Genomic DNA, 22312 nt, shown 5'->3' on the forward strand with positions numbered 1-22312 from the left:
GAATACACGATACATTCCATTCCGCCATTACTTTTACTACCACTTCCTCATGTACCCAATGTGTATACCACAGTATTTAAGAGGAAGTAACAAAAATTTGTGTACTTCTTGATAGCCTTCACTAGACTTTACCAAGTCTCAAATGAATCTTATTTTGCCAATAATTCCATCAAAAGTGTGAAACCAAATAATCCGCAAAACCAACACCTGATTTTTGAAAAATCCGGAAATCCGGAGGAATCTCACCCCTGGAAAATATTCAGTTAGGAAACTCCCAGTTTGAACAGCACATGTCTGAAAATAGAATGGAACCCCTGACGCCCGAGTATCTGGACATCAAATAATGGAGTGATTACTGGCGCAATAGTATGTAACTGCTCAATTACACGCCATTCAAAATAACTGTGCCTTTTGCTCAGGTCAGACAGTTTGGTCGTCTGGTGCGGGGTTATGTGTGACATGCACCTGTAGTTGAAAATAATTATTCGTCTGGCACATTGCCAAATACGGAACTCTGGAAGTGCCATCCGATTTGCTGAGATACTGACATATTTTCTTTCCGGATGGCAACACCATACAGGTATTATATGGAGATCCCAAGATAATTTATCTCAGGACAATGACATTGTAAAAGACGGATGACGACATGCTGAGATAATTTCAAAAAACGAGACAATAACTAACGAAGTAGACAACACAAATGCCGGAAGTCGTTGTCATGTAAAAATGATAAAGGATGTCGTCGTTCAAATTTTACGATGTTGTCATTCCATGGTAAATATCTAAGGATGTCGACATCTTGCTTGTATTTATGTCGTCATCCCGAGAAAATAACATGTCAGGATCTCAACTAGTTGGATGGCCCTTCCAGAGCTGTGAACAGCCAAACGACACCAAGAGACATCACAGTTTGCTCCGTCATAAGACTCTCTCAACTTTGCAAGAGAATAAAGAGTTACGCTCTATTTAATCTAGAGCAAAAATGTGAAATTTGTCGACACGAATACTGTGCCACTGTCAATGATATTGAGTTTCTGTATGGAGCATCGACGTCAAATTTACGATTTGCTGGGTACCTCTAAAGCCATCGTAGGTAGCAATAGCCACAAACGCCATATTTCCAATGTTTCTATTATGACCTTTGGACTTGAGCAGCAATGGTGGTTTTCCCCCATGTCAAAAATAGCATTCGGTGAAGACGGGAAGTTACAGTTTCCGCGTAAACTGACCCGACATAATACACTTAGTCGTGGACCTCTAGGCTTGAAAGATTACTGAATACGTCTGGGTATCGCAATATTTTAGGAAATCATTATAACAGGTGAAATAAAGAGGGTCTAGAGTATCAGTTGTGGTGTGGAAAGTGCATGACACTGTATACTTTATGTAGACGCCTATTACCTTTCCCACGGATTTGAAGCATTATCGAAGTAACATCTACTGTCTCTATAGCATGACGTGGTGAAGTAGTCGCTGGGGAGATTTTCTTCATCCAAAAGGTAAGGAATGACGTACATTGTAAGCACTTTTTTGAGTCTATTTCTGTGCCAATTTACTTGCCTATTTGAGAGGGGAACGTTTGCGTGAGAGGTTCGTAGCTTGGGATTAATAGAGTTATTGCGTATTTCTACGGTGCCCCCTTTGTTCCAAAAGTAACCACCAGAAACTGAGCACTACGGTGTGTTAATGTCTTAGTATCATTAAAATCCTAACCTCCCAGGGTGTATGTGAAATCACGTTGAAATCGGAGGATTGGGAATGTGAGGGTTAACAAAGAAGATAAGGTCAGCTTCGTTGTGGGTGATCCGTGGCAGTTTCATAGAAGGCGAGCAATAAGACTTTATTCAGTAAAGAATATCATGTACTTCGTCCATGCTCAGACGAGTGTTGGCGGGGGTATAGATTAGTGTGCTACTTACGAACGGCATCATAGGTTTAACCCCCAAAAGAGCCGGGCGATAAGTCGGTCCCTCAACAGTTGCTCCGAGCATTTTTTTCTTGAAAGAGATTCCAATAATGCCTAGTAGTTATTTTGGCAGCCAATTTGTGCAAATCTGTTCAAACTAAAGCATTCACTTTTCCTCGGGATACGTCGGCCAAGACGTATCCCTTTTTCACGGGCTCAATTCACACAGGCAGACATGCATGAGACCATGAATTCCAAACAACCACAATCCATTGGATAACAAATTGAAGGTTTACTGTAAAGGAAAAAAAAAAAAAAAAAAATTACAATAACTGCGCATGGATACTTAACAAAAAAATCCAAAACAAAACAAGCATGTGACAGCCGAGTTCAACTTTGCCTGGCCGAGAGATAATTCAGAAAAGCTCGGCTACATGAACCTTAGGGTTAAAGTTGATATACTTGAAGAAGCTTATCTCTAGCTTGACCAATTTGACAAAATTGGCGCTTTACATGGCTGTGTTATGAACGAAGTGGATTGATTGGACAAACTGCAAAGGAAGGTTTCACCCATCCCACGAATAAGGTGAATACAGTTGTCAAGAAACCTGTTTTTGAATTTTCAGGCTAATGATTCATTTATATGTGGTACTTTTGTTTTCTCAGTGTTAAGTGTAAAATCACATCCCGGACAGTCATATATTACCTGGAGTCTTATTACATAAAATTCCAATTATAAACCATTCAAAACGATTCTCCCTTGTGCTGACGTCATGCAAGTTGGTTGTCTGAAGTAGGTTATATGACATGTTATGCTCTGTTGGGAGCATCTCAAGGAAAAAAATATTTGTGTGTCTGGTAAATATTGACAAGCGACACCACGTGGCAACAATATTTGCTCCCCGACAAGGCGTTCTTGCAAGGTCGACCATCTTTGCAGGAAAATGTCGCTCTACCCCAAAAAGACGGTAAAAAACTTTTAGAAATCTCCTTGTAAGATTTCCGAGGCTACTCATCCAGTCCGTGGTAATCTTGTGTGTATTCGATGTGCAAGCCACATTCAAGAATCCTACTTTACCAGGAGAAGGTCTTATTATGGAAAATTTAAAAAATAAAGCACGCGGAATGATCCTGCCTTGTGTTGACGTCATCTAAGATGGTTGTCTGGAGAGGGTTTTTAATGACATGTTGCGCTCCATTGAGAAAGAAGTTCACAAGAAACTTGCGAGAAATTGTGCGTCTTAAACAAAAACGTAGCAAAAATTTTGAACTGGGGTAAAGCGCATTTTTACGCGAATACTGTGTCAGTTAGCATTCTTGATACTTTGGCGATTTATTGTTGGAAAGATTGACGTCGATTTCATGATTTGCGATGTCTCCCGAAAGCCACCATAGGCTGTTTATCGCATTGGACGCCCTATTGCCATGTTTTCCGTTGTTGGACGGGAGCGGTTTCCCCCTGGTTTTTCCCACAGGTAAGCAGTAGCATTTTGGTGGTGACAAGAAGTTGATTTATATGTGACACAGTGCACGGATCACAACTTCCTCTTTGTAAGTTCCTGCATAAACAAACCCTACATAATAAGCCGTTGAACCCTAAATTTGAGATTTTATCGGTATAACTAATGTTTAGTACAGGTAGGGATATGTGCTTCCAGGGACTCGTTTAAGGGCCTCAGCAGCAATACTAACTGTGGTGACTACGTGATGGCATGACAGAGTGGTTTATTGCATTCGATGTTAGAATCATAATCAATAGTGGGCACTATTGAACAACACTTGCCCTCTTTCTTTAGATAACAGCTTGTAAGTTGTAAACTTTTTTTAAAACAACATAATTTAAACGGAGTGGAAAGTAACACAAAGTTACAGTCAGTTTGCTTCGGTGAATAAAAACTGTTAAGAGTCTGAGATAAACTGAACCGGGAATGCAGAATTTAAAGTAAGGATGACAGTTATTTTTTCCCTTTTTTATATTTATATTTATTTACAATATGCATTATTTTTTTATATTTTTATTTTTTTGATATTTTAAAATTTATAGTCTTATATTTTTTTTGGTGACAGAGTTTGAAAAATGTTTGGTTTCAGAGAACTATTTATACGACTGCGGTAAATCTCTATTCTTCGTTTACTTTTCTCTCTGAAAGCTTTCAGCAAGGTAAGTTCGAAGTTCACTGCACAAAGTCTTTGAATTCCACAGGAGCTTTGCGGACTCGTATTCAATTTTTTTTCATCGCCACACTGGTATTATTCGAGGCCAGTACCATAAAGGCCTTTCTCTACACATGTAAATGTACATGTAAATGTTTGGACCGGCAACCCCTCCCCCCAAAACAAACTGCTGAACATTGTGCTGACGTCACGCAATTCGGTAAATACAAGGGATTTTCCACGTCTCTGACGGAAGTGCCAACGCTGACTACCTTTTTGCATTTTTATCTCCATCTGGAATATTAGCAATAAGCTTCATTTTGCTGATCTTAAATAAAAGACACGAGGCGTCAGGTACCAAGCCGCTTGACTATCAGAGAAGACCAAATGTAAATAAACTGTACACAACGCAGGGTAGTACCCTAACTATATGCGTTGTCGTAGCTGTTTGAGCAGAACTGAACAATGCTTTTAGGTGTCGGATTAGTATATAGTTTCCGCGGTGAAAGAGCACACCACTACATGTATTAAACTAATGCTGCATGCATTGGAAGCATTGTGCACCACGTACGTATATTATGCTATTTTGGGAAATAAAACCGGTTTATAACTTTTTCTTTTTATAAAGATCAATTACTACTCAGCACTAAATTTCATGTTGAAGACGATTAAACGCACATTCGTAACCATTTTGAAGAAGAGCCACAAATGTAGATTTTTAAGAAAAAAGTGGTTTTGGAAATAATGCTGGAGAGGCTTCTCCTACATGCATATTAAATCTTCAAAAATACCAATATGGAACAAGAAAGTTAAGAAACCCTGAAATTTTTATTTGAGAGGTAATTTTTAAAATGAGTAAAGTGGTTATAATCAGACGAAATCAATTAGTGAAGATGCGAGTCTGTTAGTGAATTCAAAATCCACGTTTTCCTACTTTTTGGGCAGTCTGGCAATGCATTCATCGGGAAAGGGCATTCTTGTTACAAAGATGCGTTGCTCTCCATGGAAAAAGAAAATCTTTCTTGACCTAGATTTTGGCCTTTCCAGTCAATACGGTTACGTGTGCGGCGGGCAGTAAGATTTCTTTCTCTTCATTGAAAACGCAAACTGCACTTATCAAAATTTTGGCCCCTGACAACAAAATGTAATCAAAATAAGAAATGCTACTTTCAGCATGTGATCGTGAGAACAGTGACGATTGGATATAATACATCTTAGAATCCAGGAAATAGACAAAGATTGAGAAAAAAACCAAATACATTAAATGAACGACACTAGATTTATACTGACGAGGCAAAAGAGATCGGAAGCATTTGTATTTAATGAATTCATCGTAGACGTTTCGAAGTCCTCCGGTGAAACCCTGCATCCCGCTGTATTTCGAAATATTTTGGAATAAAGTCAGACATCCCAGATATTATTTGAAACCATCCCTACTTGCCGATGGCATTTACTAAACATAATTCGGAACCCCAACGATCACTTTGAACAGAGTTAAAATATATCCTAAATTAGATTTCTAAGTATCATGAAATGAATGAAGGATATCTTGTCTGTGATTTGGAAACGTTAGATGTGTATTGACGAGATATCTACAAATCCACTTTGGACATAAATTTATTTATTGAAATAGTTTAAATAGAGCCTTATCTTATAATAATTACGTGTGTTCCAAACTATCTCAAAATCACTTTTTAACCCAAAATTACTGCGATTTCATAAACTTCTCCACCTTAAGAAAATTATTGTTCGTCCTTTTACAGTTGAATGCGTTAAGGAGTGCAATTTCTGAAACATTAAAAAATGACTATTTTTTGTGGAGAACTGAGGGCGCTAGGGTGATGTAATTTTAGGAAGAAAGTTTCAGGGCATGGGTTTTTATGCTTACATTAACCCAAAGTTACTCAGAGAAAAACTGTCTGAGAAAGGGTTGCATGCCTGCTTAATTTGGCTATTGCTATGCGCTTAAACAAAAACGAATCATACCAAAAAAAAAGAACAATCCAGCAGTTTTTTGTGTACCACCCCATGCAAGTTAAACTAGCCAAGCATGCAGCGTTCGCACGTGGTTGAGGCTGCCGCTTTATTATCCGATCACTGTGCCCAAGGCGGATGATGATGAGAGTTAATATGCAGTCACGTGGGTAAAAAAGGTCTATACGTCGGCCGAAGCGAAGGCAAATTTTGAGTGGAACGTCAAAAACTGTGTATTTTTATGAGGAAAAAATCTTGTAATTTTACAATACTTTTTACATTGTAAGGAAGTAGCATTCCTTGAGGCAAAGGAATGCTAAATACCAGAGAATAGGCATTTGAAAACGACATCAACATGAAATGCGATTTTCACACACACAAAATTTACTTTGTGGCGAGACGGTGTCGAGTTGAACATGAAGCATGCAAACTGAACAGTGTCTTCTTGGATATATATCACACTACTGAACAGCATCCTCCCTATTTTGAAAAGTTGGTATATTTTGAATGTATTAAACATACATCTTGCAATTCCAGTGTTTCTACGAAAAATTCAATGCACTGATCCTCTAACCATGTTTCTCTTCTCTGACAAGACTTGCATTAACAAGCGTCGCGGATAAACATGACACCTAATTCGGTAATGCTCAATAAAAAGCTTGTGAACTATCCTGCAATGTTCGAAAACATTTTCGTGCATGTATTTTTGTTGTCTCACAGTAATTTCGAGTAAACAAGAGGTGAAGTTGGAGCAGATCACAATGAATGGTACGTATTCTTTGTTGGTGTCGAATACTGAAAATATTATTGTTCTCAGGGTCACATACGGTTTTAATTTTTCTGATTTTAGTTTGTGATCCTATTTAATGTATTATATTTTAATATCTAATTGGCACGAAAACCGCCTTTGTACGGAAGACTCAGAGACGAGTTTGGACACAAGGATCTACCTGCCCCTCGTCACGATTCCAAGGATTGCTTGTATTTCAGACACCTTACCAGAAGAACAAACACTGACCTCATTTTGTGTCTTCTCTATTTACTCCTCAAAACAATATTGCAGATATCACCCCTAATCGCCAAAGTGTATGTAAAATCATATTGCGATTGAAGGATTGTTGACTGCTAGAGTTGATATGTATTATCTTTGATATTCTTTCTTTGTTACTTTCTTGTATACAATTCCTGCAGTTAAGCTGGACACTTCTGATCCTGATTTTTGGAATCCGTTTGCCAAAACCATTGGAGAAAGCTGGAGGGATTTGTGCTCTGTGCTCGGATACTGTCATGCCGAGATTGAGATGTTCGCAACTGATGAAGACAGTGACGGGCTGAAGAAAATTGGAGCAATGCTCGGAAAGTGGTGCAAGGCAAACTCTGATAGAGAGTACTTAATAATCCTTGTTGAAAAACTACGGATGATCCAACGCAATGATCTGATAAAGGGTACGCGTATTAATTTGTTCCTATTTATTCCCCACATTTGGAAGTTTAGCCAAATGAGGTGAAAATAAGAAACATGTGGCCTGCAGAAACTGTAAAATAGGATCGACACTCTCTGTCTTTATTCGGTGCTTTTTGTTAAAGGTCCAAAGTGCAAGATTAGCAATGTTATAGTAAGGCTTAAGTATTTCAAAACAAATTTTGTTTCAGAGTTAGAAAAACATGTTGGAGCTCAACTGGAACATGACCCTACTACCCAGGAGAGATGTATAGCAGGTTCATGTGCAGCTATGGAAAATGGCAAGAAAACGAAAGAGGTAAGGCGCACGTATATTTATCAGTTAGTCAATATGGACGCGTGCAACTTGCGCAATATCAACGTCCACTTCAAGACAGACAAAGAATTTATTCCCATTCTTAAATAACACGTCAAAATAAATTTAAATATCATTTCCAACGATTGTTCAAGAATTTTGCGTCTCCACCCCCAACCCCAGCTGTATTATGGTATGTGCCCCGTGACGGGCTCTCGACCAGTATAAATAATTATACTGTCATTGTCATAGAAATACACTCTGAAAACTGCTTTTAGCGATTAAAACAATTTTGCTATCACAATGTAAAATCTATCAATACTGTATACCCTTTAAGACTTCCACAATTTTTACAAAATGATGGCAAGGAAGTGTTTTAGACAAGTGTTTGATAGCTAAATACACAATTTTGCAGTGTATTCAAGTTACCCAGTGACAGTTCTGCATTTTCGACTTACTTTAAACATTTCGCATTGATGGTTTATTTCACATTCACACAGAAGGTAGAACGGCAACAAGTTAAACATCAAGGCGACGGCCAAGTTAAAGCAGAAGATGTGCAACTCAAAACTCCACAGGTTGTAATACACTACAACTACAACTACAACTTGGCCAACTGCGCGATTGTTCAAGGGGATATGAAGGACAGTAACATCAACTATGGTTACGGTATGTACGCCAAAGTGTTTGGCCGGAATACACTCAGTACAGTAGCAGTTCACAAAGATTTTCAACGAATGGTCTCACAGTTAACAGCAGGAGACTTTAAAGATAATAGGCGACGACCATCAAAGTAATTGTTTTTCTGTCATTTTTGTCATTTTGAGAAAGTGCACACGCTCACACGTAAAACGCAAACAGAAAAAGACCAGTACGCGTGCTACCACCAAGTATATCCAGAGTATTCAATTAAGATCCCACGGCTCCATTTTTGCAATTTTCTCTCATGACTAATGGGAGTCATGCCAATAATGCATTGCCCATACCTCGTAGTCTCTGCCTCGTTAGAGTGACATCGCTTCTGTATTTCCCATGTAGAATTTAACATAAAGTTGGTTGGGATAAAAGAAGGACGAAAGGACGACGGCCGAACCAATCGCCTCCTCAATATGGTGAAGGCAGACATCGGCGATGAAAAATCAGCAGTCACGCCTCTGAAAGAAGTCTTGAATGAATTCAACTTAGAAGCAATGGGTGTGACTGTAGGATGCGTACAACTTACTGTGCGTGTCCAAAGTCGCGAGGACCTCGAGAGATTCTGGCAAGCTTACATTAGCGGTGAATTCCACACGCGCATTAAAAGCACGTTGCCTATTTCAGAAGTTAGAATCTCAGAGGATGTGTACACCAAGGGGTGCCGGTTCTTCGAAGGTGTTGAAAAACGGAACGACGAAGGTATGTTTTGTGACGCACTTGGGGTCACACTGTTAATTAGTTAAAACGGGCACTGTACATTGTATTTTGATGCTTCTATGTCTGTGTGTTATTCCTCCAAGCTTTCATCAATACTTTGTCAAATAAATACAACGGAAAAGGGTACCCCCTCCTAGAAAAAAATCTCTTGTTGCGGCTGGGCTATGTAGGGCCATCCAAATACTGCAATTATAAGCCTGTCAAGACTCATTCACAAGGGTCATTGATTCTCCCAGGAAATACTCTAGGGGCAATAAACCTTGCCCCAGTCTTATTTACACTGTGTGGAGAGCCGCAAGACATTCAGGGCTGGGATCTGTCAGTCGTCCTGGGCAGTGAAATAACTCCACAGAGGCCTGCTACACTGTCATAAGGGGAGGAAGGCATTTTGTACACAAATATATGGGAGGGAGCGGGTATCTTGCCGCCAAATTTGTGGCAATACCAAACTGACCCGGTGAGTGAACCCCCTCTAAAAGGAGTGCCTTGGTCCAACTTACAAAGTCAGGAAGTGTGGGTCGGCTGCTGCGTTGGATTGTTGTCATGTGATAACAATCACGTGATTGTGCCTCAAGCTGAGGACACTCCCTTTTTCTCCAATTAAATGTCGATTATCTCCTTCCTTTTACCAAAACATAACATCGTGGTTTTTTTTCCTGAGAACACAGGTAACAAGAGGCAAGGTGGCAAACCAGACAAACACGACAAAACAGGACAGGTAGATACGAAAACAGCAAATGATCGTCACGACAAAGACCAAACAGAAGATAACGAAGGCTCGAAATGTGATGAACGAGACGAAGAAAACAAAGAGCCCGCAGACATGAAAGCAAGCGATGATGCTGGAGACAGCACGAAGACGTCCCACACCATGACTAAACCTAAGGTCTGTCGCATGGAGAAGGAAGAATCCAAGACCAAGGTACATAAACATGATGGTCGACACAACAGTAACGGATCAAGCGAGGAAGAGAAGACTGGCCAGGAAGACAAAATGCATGGGACTGTTGAAATTGACAAAGACGACATGGCAGTCCACAAAGAGGCGACATCTGGAGGTCTTCATGGAGAAAAAGAAAGCGGAACCTGGACAGAGGGCGTCGTAGCAGTTGGCGGGGGAAAACAAAATGCAACTCCAGATGTCTCAAAACCTCCAGAAGGGTTGGACCACGAGGAGGAAACAGACCAAAAGGACACAAAGACTGAAGGACAGGGTCAAGAAGAAGAGAAGACAGGCGAAAAAGACACGGGACCTGAAGCGCATGCCCAATGCAGCGAGGAGACATCAGGGCTTGATAGTATAAATAAAGAAGAGACAGCTTTTCGGGAACAGCAATGGCATGGAGCTGAAGGTAAAAGGAGCAGATAAAGTGGCGTAAGCTTTATGCAGGGTATCACGTGAAACTCTTCCACGTTACACGTCATGTCAATTTCTTTTCAGGTGATACCGGAGATGCAGTCGGGACGAGAGTTGTGCGTGGTCCGGACTGGAAGTGGGGTGACCAGGACGGGGGATGTGGAGGTGTCGGAACGGTGGTGCGATGCGAGGCATCGGAGAATAGTGAGTCACTGAGTTATGCTCGTGTCTTATCTTTGCTGTTAAAAGTTCTGCCGTCGATTGATTACATCTTAGTCCCGCTGAATGCTGATAAAAGTGTATTTGTTCCTCAGGAGCCAGCCTTTCAAAGAAAGTGTAACACGTACATGCCTTTGCGGTTATACATGCGCCTTTTCACATCATTTTCAACAATAACGAATAACAGGCACGTTATACTTGTTTCTTAAGACTAAAGCTGAACAAATAGAAAAGCATGCAGAGAAAGTATAAATATTTTTGCGGTAAACGGCTCACTGCATTGAATTATTTGTTCATGGAGAAGCGATCCTTATAAAATACCTTGTCTTATTGCATATTCAGAATCTACGGTGTGGGTACGTTGGGACTCAGGAGTTCTTGGCAAGTATGGCACCGGGAAAGGCGGTGGCAACTTTATTTTGCGGGTGTACGACAACGCCCAAAGAGGTACAAGATCACAAATATCGTAACTGTAAAAGAGCCGGGTGGAATCTGCCCCTAGACTTTTTTCCCGATATCGCCACAGAATATTGTTTTCATTAGTTGATTCTTTAAGATTAAACTCTTTGCGACAATTTTATTAAGAGAAAACATATTTAAAATTAGTGTCATATTTAAAATAAATGTGACAGGCCCATACCACCCCAATCTCGTTAAATATACCCAAATGACGACGACTGAGCATAGAAGTGTCAGAGATTTTGGGCTGAGCGTGAAGTTAGGCAATTGGCTGCTGGAACATTGGTCTAACCGTTTTGTGGTTTGCGAAGTCTTCCTGTGAGGAGGTAGTTTGTCAATGAGGGCGTTCTATTGAGCACTTGCGTATTTACTAACAAAAAAAAATAATCATCTCCGAGGGTTGAAACGGCTGAGGTTACAAAGATGGAAGGATACACAGGGTATAAGTAGAAATTAAAAAACCTACGTGTGTACGGTGTTTCAGAACTAGACAGATAGAGAGCTGAAAAGCGGGATTTGAGAGTAATAAGTACTTTTTATTTGTCATTAATACTTATGACAATGAAAGAAAACCGCTTGTTTCGACAGGAGTAAAGCACCTATTCATTGGATGTGATGGCTGTGCCAAGATGAACGTTGAGGGGATCCGTTGGAAATGCCTCCAATGTCATGATTATGATTTGTGCCACAGCTGTTACAATGAGGGGAGACATGAGCTGGAACACTCGTTTACAAGGATAGAGGAACCTGGTGCGACTGGGTATGATCATTACAAATTTCAATATGCAAAAGGTGAATCTAAACACATGTAAAGCTCTGTTGAGTATTTATAGTTTGCCTCCATTAAATTCTCCTTGGAGTACGGAGTATGTCCTCTTGGTTCCAAAATATTAAAAACAGAATACCACATTCAAGACGGATTTACATAACAGACTTGATAAAAACAAATTGAAATGTGTGGTCAAACTGCAGGAATAACAGAAAAGAGAAATTTCACTGTGTTAAATAGTAAAACCAACTTGCAAAGACTAAAATATGCCACCTAGAATACCAATAAACTTTAGAATTAAAACATTCATCATAATCGAAAATACAACGGTTACCAAGGTGCTAGAAAATCGTGTGATCGCCTTGTATTTTGACCTGACACAAACACGCTGAGCTTGAATATTTTCTACGCAGTGTTGAGGTGCCTTGCCGCATCAGTGCCAGACAATGCACAGCATTTGGAATTTTCCTCGGAGCAGAGGTGGTACGCGGACCAGATTGGAAATGGGATGATCAAGACGGTGAGAAAATACCAAGTCACATACTTTTGACAAAAGTTAGCTTACTCCGTTTTGGATCCATGACTCAAAATCCTCAATTAAACAAAACATGTTTACTTGAACAAAGTGAATTCCGGGAAACTACACCATATTTTAACGTTAACTTAGAGCTGTCCCAAGCTGCAACGAAGACCAAGGATAGAAAATTGGATCACTTTCCATCCGAACTTGGTGAACAGTGAAACATCAATAGATCTAAATACAAGTAATGAAACCCTTTTGTTTGGGCGGGTGTCAGCTCATCACATGCACGCATTACTTAATTTACAAAAAAATACATTTTACATACGGTACATTTTCAACGGCGAGCATGCACAGCAGAAGGTCAATTCTCACAAATCACTACGTTCCTCATAAATGAAGTTTATAGAGCTCAAGGTCTAATACATATATACTTTGCTTTGCTTGATTGATATATTAGGAGGGGTAGGAACCATTGGAACAGTAAGTGATATGTACGGCGCCGACAATTCCTATCGTTCGTTAGTGAGGGTGCAGTGGTCTCCAGGGAACTCCAACGTTTACGCGTGTGGTAAAGAAGGGAAAATGGATTTACAGTACACGGAGAAAGGAAGCAATGGCGAATTCTTCATCGAACACCTCCCAATGCTGGACATGAGCTTCCCATCAAAATCACGCAAAAAAGGTATGGATTAGTTGTCCACTATGTTGAAACTAGCCCTGTCCTGTATAGGCCATAAACATGGACGCAGCAGTGATAACATCAGTACAACTAAACATTCTTTCATGAAAGGTGCTCTACAGAGGGTCTACCCTGAAACCAGAATAGGCACAAAATACTGCCCATGCAACAATGAAGCGCTTCCCAAGTCATTTGGGAACATCAATCAGCATGCAAGGCCTGCAGACCAGTATGCTTGGGTTTATTTTCGAATGACCTTGCTCTTTTCGAAAACACCGAACTGGCTCGACGATTCCATCTTTGTGTCTCGACAGATGTGAAAACGAAGCCTCAGTTTGCAGTCGGTGAGAAAGTTCGCTTGATGGACATGGAGTTAGTGCAGCTGATGGAATTGCAAGAGAAACGGTGCGGCTGGAAAGACGAGATGAAAAATGTAAGTTAGAAGAATGGATGTTTAGCATAAAGCAACGAAAGGCCATTTCCCCTGTTTATTTTACCCCAAGATAGAATCCGTAAAATTTATTTAGTTCCAGAGAACATGAATTCTGCAGTGATCCATCAGCTTTTAGGGATTGCAGCACTACCGGGTTCAACATCGTATTCTGCCTTAATTTCACACAACAGCTGTATGATTCATTAATTAGAATGTGTAAACACAATACATTAAACATGCTTACTTAAGTAAGCGTAAAATTTTGCTAGCACACACTTTTAAGAGTGGGTTCTGCAACTTTAAGAATATCTTACTTAGCATTTTAAACTGAAAATAGTCAACACTTCACGTTTTCACGATTCCTTTTTTCTTCAGCATTTACATGCTTCGATCAGAATCGATCTCCTGTTCCAGTAGCATTGCATTGACGCAACAGAATGCAGCTTCGTCAGGTTTGCAACATCTCGTCTTGTGCAGGAATGTCTTAAATTTTTCATCGGGTATATATTTGTTAAAACTGTCTCCAGTTTAGGGGGAGAACTGGCGAGGTGAAGCTTATTCACGACGACGGAGATGTCCTAGTCCAATTCGGCAGATCTCTGTATTTCTACAATCCCCGATGTCTTCAGAAAAAGACTTCATCTGATTACATCCAAACATCAGGTTTGGCTACATTTGTTTCTCTCTTCTACTGACAAAACAAAATGAAATGCGTCCCATAATTATTCATAGAATGGAAATATGAAAACGATTTTATCCAGAAAGCGAATACTAAACACGAGCAGGTATGGATACATTAGATTGAAACTAAATATGGGTAGCCCTCGTGAAAGTACATTACAGCAATTTCAGTTTCTTGTGTTATAAAATGTGTTTCTCCTGTACATATCTCTCTGAAAGTCGTGGAAGGAGGCAAAACTCTTTTTGGGAGCGCAGCCTGCGGGGACATAAATAAAGTGAAAGAAACTATCAGCAAATATCCAGATGCGGTAAGACAGCCATCAGAAATGAACAGTGCTTCTGTTTAATAAAAATTAGTCGTTTGGGATAGAAGTTTCACCTGCCTAGTAAACACACTGGTTTACCGGCTATGTAAAATGCAGTGCACCTGATCACTTTATCCCCCAAAGTCTACGTCAGATTAGGCCTACCGGCTGTTGTGAATATCCACCGATCAGATTGATACAAAATGACGAAAAATAGAGATGCTTGCGGAATAGTTTCAAAATGTGGTACAATAATTTAGGATCGTGCATAATCGCAAATGCCCGACGTCAATTAGTCTGGTTCTCAGAACAAGAGAAAACTCTAGGTCTAGTAACTACGTTCGTCACATGACAAAACTGAGGATACGGTTCCCAAATAAAGTAAATGAAATGATGGCGTAGAGAGTCACGGAGATGCATTATAAAAATGGAGCAACTAAGCAACCAAGTAAGCAGCTGACTTACATGCTCACGTATCACCTACAAACCGGTCTAATCAAAACCCACATATACACCTACCAACTCTCAGGTGAAGTATCAGAACGAATGCGGCATTACCGCACTTCAAGCAGCCTCTCATCGCGGGCATCTCGATATTGTGATCGCTCTGACAGAGGGGAAGTCTTCTCTAGAACAACAGGACAAAGACGGGGATACCGCCCTCGCATTTGCTGTCATTGGGTGAGTCGCTTCCATAGAGTGACACTATACTTAATGAGCATAGGTGATAAAATTCACTCACAAAATTTAAGAACAACACCTAACCCACACGTCATAAGGCTAAACAATGCTTCCTGGTTCTGAGCAAGACTCACTTGTAGCAACAGTAGTATATATCTACGCGTAGCAATGAATGCATACCCTCCAACCTATCGTCCTTCCTGAGCTCAGTTATCACCACATAATACATTAGAAATTTAAATGAACTGGGGGCTCATTCAAGTACATTTTTATCTATTGTGTGGTACTGCCTGACCTAAGAAAGGAGCAAGCAGGTCTGTAAATAGTGTGCAGAATATGTAAATCTCCGATTCCATTGAGTAGATTTTATTTACTGCATGTAAAATGAAAAAAAAAACAAAAATATAAATAATCAGGTGCTCTTTCGAAGTGTAAATTAAAAGTATATTGTCACTATCACACGACTCGCACTTTTGTGTGTACAGAACACCACAAGTGAATATTTTCACATGCATGGCTGAGTTTCGAAATGGAACAACCGAGCTCCTCGGGTTGGATTCCACCCCGATTGTGGCATGGAAATATGGACTGAAAAACGGTTCCTTCAGGGTTAACGGACGATAATATTACATGTCACACCTGATACGCTCAGAAAACAAACAGGGAGGCTTGAGCTTAACTTTGATAAATTAAACATTTCACTTACTAAATAAAACTCATATTTTAAGCCACTTAATCACTCTAAAGCATTTTAATAATTTATATTTTGTTTTCACTTCGTATTATACGACAGAAACAATCCGAATGTTGTTCAGTTTCTTCTTCTCGTGGGAAGCGATCCAAACTCGTCAGACGAAAATGGACTTACCCCGCTCCATCTGTCCATGGGCCACTGTGATGCGACTTGCGCAGGAGTGCTGCTGAACCACGACCAGAGACTCGTCAAAAACCAAGTAAGTCGGTTCATGCTCTTCTCAATAATGGCCTTTTCACAATGATCAGCCTAATGGTATCACGCAGAATTTGCTCTATAGAGTGAGACATCCAACTGAACTGAATACAGTGTACTTGCAATTGCTTGTATGTGTGTCCCATATTTAGAAAAATTACTGACAGAAAGGGTTTTAGCCAGCATTTCCGTGCCACTTACGTGTGTACAGAAGCACCAGCCTTGTACATGCACATATATTTATTCCAGCAAACAAGCCTGAATTCCAGCTTAAACAGTATGCGCCAAACCCCAAATGACCAACAGTCAATGACCTGGTTTTAAAGCTCTGTTTGCCGAATAGTTTCATATGAAAACGTTCTGAACTCTTTGAAACCCATCACTGATTTTTCAAAAGGTGCATTTGTTTCCAGCATCGATGCTATTTTGTGAAACACTTCAGAAAAGTGCTGTCATGCACTTGAGGTATTCATTGCGCATTTGGGGATTTAAATACAAATAACGGTAAAGATCAGTAATTTTTGTTCATATTTTCCTGACTGGTCGGTTGTAATACACATACAATAAGTTAGGGAGCAGCAACGTTTTATCCTTGACCAGCCGTTATAAGCTCCCTTTTCTATGTAAACTCGAACCATAGAAAAAGCGGCGAACTTTACACACCAAAAACTGACGTGTCGATTCCAACATTTACAAGATTGTAGTCTGTGATCACTCTTTGAAAGTGTTCATTCCAATGTTCTTAGGAAATGACTCCAAACAAAACGCCATGCCCCTCCTCAGTATTTCCAAACAGCTCCCTTTCTTATACTTTTTACCTCATGTGTCGACAGGACATTGATGGAGATACACCACTGTTCTTTGCAATCGGGAAAGCAGAGTACAACCAGTCGATGACAGAGATGTTGATCAAACACATGACAGCAGATGATCTCAAAGTGCAAAATAACAAAGGGTTCAACTGCTTACACCATGCAGCTATTCATGGACAAAAGAGGTGAGAATTTATAATCTTCTCCATAGACCTTATTCACAAGGATATCATATTCAGTGCTGTTCAATGAATTTAGATATAAATTATGAAGCGTTGTTTTGAACTGTACTACGCTGTTTTATGATGGCGTGCATTTACAACTTTTTTTTCGTTTTTTTTTAAATACGGTAAAAACACCAGAAATATCTATGATGACTTATTTCTTCATCAGTTTACCTGTACTATGTTGTCACGATATCTTATTTCATTGTTTCTATTTCTGATCTCTACTCCCAAAAACGAAAAGTTAATATCGCCATTAATTTGAATGTTGCATGAATAAAAGTCTATTCTTTGCACACCATCTAGTTGCCTTTTAAACAAAGCTACTGTTCGATATAACTGTAAACCATGAATTTGTCTTCTTTTCAAATGCCCTTAAAATCCTTAAGTGCCGTCGAGAACATTCTGAAAGTTGCACCATCCATGATCAACATTGCCAAAGAGGACGGGTTTACAGCGCTACACATTGCGGCCGTCAACGACCACACCGACGTAGTAGAAACACTTTTGAAGCAGGTGAGACTAGGGGAACGAAGTCGGAACATTCCTTGTTGAACATCGCGTTTTCCCGATGGAAATTCGCTCTCCTTCCGTCTGGAAAACGCTGCTCCCGAGTTATCCATGGAGGCACAGGACACGTCTTTCCATTTGGGAACTTGCAGTGTTATGAAAAGGGACAGCGGTCGTTCAAAACCAAAAAATGCAATATTCTTGTCGGAAGTTCTTTGGCGAGCAGACATTTCGGACACCACAAGTCCAAAGAGAAGTTCTCTAAAGCATCCTCTCTTATACCAGTATACTTCATTTTTCAAATGATATTGGCACACACACTGGCAACAAATAAAGCTGAGTTTTGCCTAGTACTGGATACATTGAAACAAGGCGTAAGATATTTCCAATATCCAAAACTCTCATTTTGTGGCTTTAAGGAAAACTGCAAAATCAACGCTCTCACGGAAATGGGGCAGACCGCACTAGACCTGGCCGTTGAAAAAAACCACCATAAGTGCATAGAGGTCCTAGTGCGTCACGGTGCAAGGACACGCGAAGGAGAATTCATCCCAAGTTCTCACTTCAGATCAGAACCAGGAAATAAGAACAGCAAGGACAGCAACATCTCGGACTACCTCCACAGCCTTGATCCGAGCGAAAAAGCCCGTATGAGGGAAGATTTACAGAATAAACAGTAAGTCTAGCTCAACCGCAAATAAGTGATTCGTTTTAATGTGAGGTTGTACATTGACAAACCATAATCATGCAGCCACTTCAGACCCAGTCATCGTCGATAAAACTGCAAATTATATAGTAAAATAATGAACCTTTTGTCAGGACTTAAAGTAACTATTTTATTCGAGAATAATAATAATTGCTACCTTTTCTTAGATCAAGGAAAACAAATATATATGAATTACTTTCCTCCTTCCTTTCATTGCAGATATGCACAGGTGTACACCGAAAAAGGAAAAGGCTGCAAAGTCCAGTAAAAATGTGCTCATATAGCCGCAAGATTAGAGTGTCTTCCCTAAGAAAGCAGCAAGGTTGAGCAGATTTAATCTACTTAATAGTGAATGTTTTCGTTACATCACTTGGTCTTAAACTAAAACTACATTTTTGCATTACTGTACTGACATTCTACAAAGAAGGCCGACAAATGATTTGAAGCAATAGAATTATTAACCGTTCGTGCCAACAGAGCACCGAAACGTGACTACATTTAAACACAAACAATGTACACAGGAATGTGCGATTTTAGTTGAGCCTAGAGCTGGTTCGTTGCGTGTTACGGTCAACAAAATACATTAACATAACACCGGATTACATACACCTTCAGCCATGAAAGATTACTGTTTTTGATGAATAATGATATCACAAACGCGAAGCTGCAGTCATAACCCCCTTCATTCCTTGCGAGTAGATTACCTTTCCGCCATTTTCTTTCCTTTTTAATTAAAGTTTCATTGTTTTATGTCAGAGTATAACCTTTTATAATTGGATTGAAACGTCAATTGTTGTCAAAACTTGTGAATTCAAAATTACAGCCCCAATCACGAGTGCTCAAAGGATTATTATGAAAATCAAACTGCCAAATTTCATTTTGGGAGGCAAGGAAGAAAGTCATAAACCTAATCGAAACTTCTACACGTATTTCATTCTCTTTAAAAGTGATAAATTAAAAAAAAAACTGGTTCGTCAAACAAAACGCGTAAATTAAAAGCTATGACTAACGCGTGTCATCATTATGGTGGTGAGTTTCCTCAAGAAAAGTCGAGAACAGTCCGTAACACGCATGATTCAGAGATAGGATGTGTTTCTGCGCTAGAGCAGCTCGCAGTTGAACATCTCTGTTTATATCGTCCGTTGATTTGAACCTGAAGTGTAATGCACACGAACGGAGTTCAGACCCTGGTTCTCGTACTACGGGGCCGTCCATAAAGTACGTATGCACGAAGGGGTGGGGCTTGGTGCCGTTGCATACACCATGCGAATAGGAAGGGAGGGGGGTTCAAGCCAGTGCGTACAGTACGCAAACCGAAAATTTGGCTTTAATCAATCTTCATCATATCATCACATCAAGACACTTTCTCATCAGATCTTTCTCTGTAGATTTACTCTATTCCACTGCTCTACATTATGAGTTCACGTTCATCAACACATGTTCATTACGGACTTAGCTATGCCTCAAATGTACGGTAACACGGATACTGACATCAACATGACGTCGGATAACAACCTACAGCCATGATGGTATCTATGCTTTGAAGTTTAATCTTAATACAACAGCTGAAATCGTTTTGCCCGGGTTATATTTGTGTCTTTTCAAAATTGTTAAAATTTTAAGAGGATTATCTTTTATTTGTCATCAGCACGGAAGTCACTCAATTTCATGGCCTCATAAAAGTTGTGAAGACCATTGGGTTTTTTGTCGAAATTTCACAAGATTGGCTAATTACGGTGTGTTATATTCAATGCAACTTACAATCCACTGACTTGTTTCAAGTTTGAGTCGCCTGCTGTGTGAGAAATCGAGAAAAACAGCGCGGCATGTTCAACTCTAAATTGAAGGTCTTTTAATTTATCTGGCGTAAAATCTACCGATGACAGGGAGTTCGTAGTAATACAACATCCGCGTGTTCAGGGTGGAAAACTGGCGTGACAGGTTCTCATTCCCTTAAAAAGTGACAGTTTCATCGGCTCATTGTAATCAAACAAATCAAATTTACCTTGGAGTAATGCGCCTCCTTGACAATGTAGCATTGTGGATTCATGGAAAAACTTCATCCAGGAACGCAGTCGACTCGTGTCCGTGAACGAGTAGGCATATATGCTAATGTACGTGCGTGCGCGATTGTGCTTTATGACTGCATTTCCACGCCAGTTAACAAGTCGATGAAAGTCTGAAACCTGCATTCTTATAGTTGATTAACTAATAATTATGAACAAAGAAGAAATTACGTCTGAAACACAAGAGGTTTGATGTGTGGAAATTGTACTTTTTGTTGACAAAAATGCCTTATACCAATCTGCTTGGAACAACCGCCATATTTGGATCATACCATTATGCTCTAAGGGTGATTTTGAATTCGAAACGTTTTTGAGTTAAGAAAACCCTTTCCTTAAATAAAGTTTAAGTTCACACTGATCCAGTTTGTTATTCCACCTTACACTCAGCTTCCTATAATATCAGTTTACAATGCTTTTGGTGAATTTCTGTCCGTATATTTTAAGCAGCTTTTGCGTTTACCTGTTCATTAACGGAGACGCCCACAACATTTGCAAATACTGCACACAAGAAAATTGGCGCCTGTTAAGCAAGTGATGTGCGAAGTGAAATGAACTCTAAGTTATACGATGGTCGACCGACCATCGTAAAAAAACAAGAGCAAGATTTCTTTTTTCTCCAAAGCTAAAGAGTTTTGGGCGGAAATATTTCACAGATTCATTGAAAATGTTATGCACTTTCTTTCAAATAAGATATTTGAGGATTGGTTATAAGGTAGTCCGATGTTCAGGATTTTACAAACGGTGTACACTGCCTTTAAAGAACAGTTTGAAATCAATTTCCAGAAACGCATCGCATTTGCAGTTGTAAAAACAAAGGCATAAAAATTGATAGTACGTAACGCAGTGTTTTTACTTAATAGCTTCATTGAATAGTTCTTACTGTCGCAAATCAAATAAATATACATGTATAAGCTCTTTGGTAGCTAAAAGATAGTTAAAAGTGAACATAGCAAAATGTAAAAACGAACTAACAAAGGGAACTTGAAAAAATCAACTAGCATCAAAACAGGTGAAGTTATGGTACATCTGTCGGCTGTGTAGCTTTGTTTGCTATGTAAAGCAAAGAATAATAGGTCAGTATTGAACCAGATTGTTAAAGCCGGCTATTTTATGCAGTTTCTTTCACGTGCCCTCTGTAATTCTATGCAAAACTCGTGACCTATGGTTAAGAGGTATTGGCAGTTTCGTAGTTAAACAAGTTTTTTAAAGCAGCTATAGCATTCTATACTCAGTCCAGTGGCATATTCACTTTCTTTAAATGCGTTTTAACTGATCAGCTAAATGAATGTGTAATGGTAATGGAACAGGTTTGAGCATAAAGGATCATGTAACCTGTAGGATAGTCGCCGATTGAAAATACTGCAACGACCCACAAGTTAAATTTAACAGTATGAAGATATAGCTTGTTTTACAACTGATTAATTCTCCTTTTGCATGTTTCGATAACTGAACACGAGGACAACACAACTGATTGACGAAAGTTTCACCTTTAACACACAGAGAGTCACTCGACACACAGCGGAACTCGAAGTTAAAAAAGAAAATGCCAACAGGTCAAAAACCTATTTACATCCCTTCCTGTCCGTCAAAAAAAATTGTTTTAGAAACTTTGGTTAATTACTGCCTTTATGTTCCCAGATTTTTTTCCCATACAAGTTGTTTATGAAATATGGTGGTGTGTCTCCTTTTGTCTATCTAATAAATCATATGCGCCAATAAAACACTCGTGTCAAGA

At 39.6% G+C, this 22312-nt stretch overlaps 1 protein-coding gene across 6 annotated transcripts; it reads left to right on the plus strand.

Moving 5' to 3' along the window:
- Positions 1 to 1001: 1001 nt before the first annotated feature.
- Positions 1002 to 22312, plus strand: LOC110989278 (uncharacterized). Of its 6 annotated transcripts, none has more exons than XM_022253548.2 (21): positions 1002 to 1499; positions 6755 to 6802; positions 7226 to 7480; positions 7688 to 7794; positions 8292 to 8460; positions 8830 to 9186; positions 9873 to 10556; positions 10646 to 10765; positions 11123 to 11227; positions 11828 to 11999; positions 12422 to 12528; positions 12989 to 13213; positions 13525 to 13643; positions 14171 to 14306; positions 14544 to 14632; positions 15159 to 15310; positions 16104 to 16263; positions 17093 to 17256; positions 17685 to 17811; positions 18225 to 18481; positions 18731 to 22312. In XM_022253548.2, exons 2-21 carry the CDS (start codon positions 6796 to 6798, stop codon positions 18777 to 18779), a joined length of 3561 nt encoding a protein of 1186 aa, XP_022109240.2. In that variant the 5' UTR covers positions 1002 to 1499; positions 6755 to 6795; the 3' UTR covers positions 18780 to 22312. The 6 variants fall into 6 exon arrangements, with proteins under 6 accessions (XP_022109240.2, XP_022109243.2, XP_022109238.2 ...); XM_022253546.2 differs by lacking the exon at positions 1002 to 1499 and adding an exon at positions 3064 to 3381; XM_022253549.2 differs by lacking the exon at positions 1002 to 1499 and adding an exon at positions 3335 to 3457.

The sequence above is a fragment of the Acanthaster planci genome, linkage group LG16 (genome assembly GCF_054643075.1).
Source record: "Acanthaster planci isolate LZ-2023a linkage group LG16, COTS_SCS, whole genome shotgun sequence".
In the NCBI taxonomy this organism is placed as follows: Eukaryota; Metazoa; Echinodermata; class Asteroidea; order Valvatida; family Acanthasteridae; genus Acanthaster; species Acanthaster planci.

Bases quoted from the DNA above. Each gene is read 5' to 3' on its own strand.
- LOC110989278 (XM_022253546.2), top strand. From the start codon at position 3,279: ATGTCTCCCGAAAGCCACCATAGGCTGTTTATCGCATTGGACGCCCTA. The intron at 3,382-6,754 runs GTAAGCAGTAGC...GTTGTCTCACAG, and splicing joins CCCCCTGGTTTTTCCCACAG to TAATTTCGAGTAAACAAGAG. The intron at 7,795-8,291 runs GTAAGGCGCACG...ACATTCACACAG, and splicing joins ATGGCAAGAAAACGAAAGAG to AAGGTAGAACGGCAACAAGT.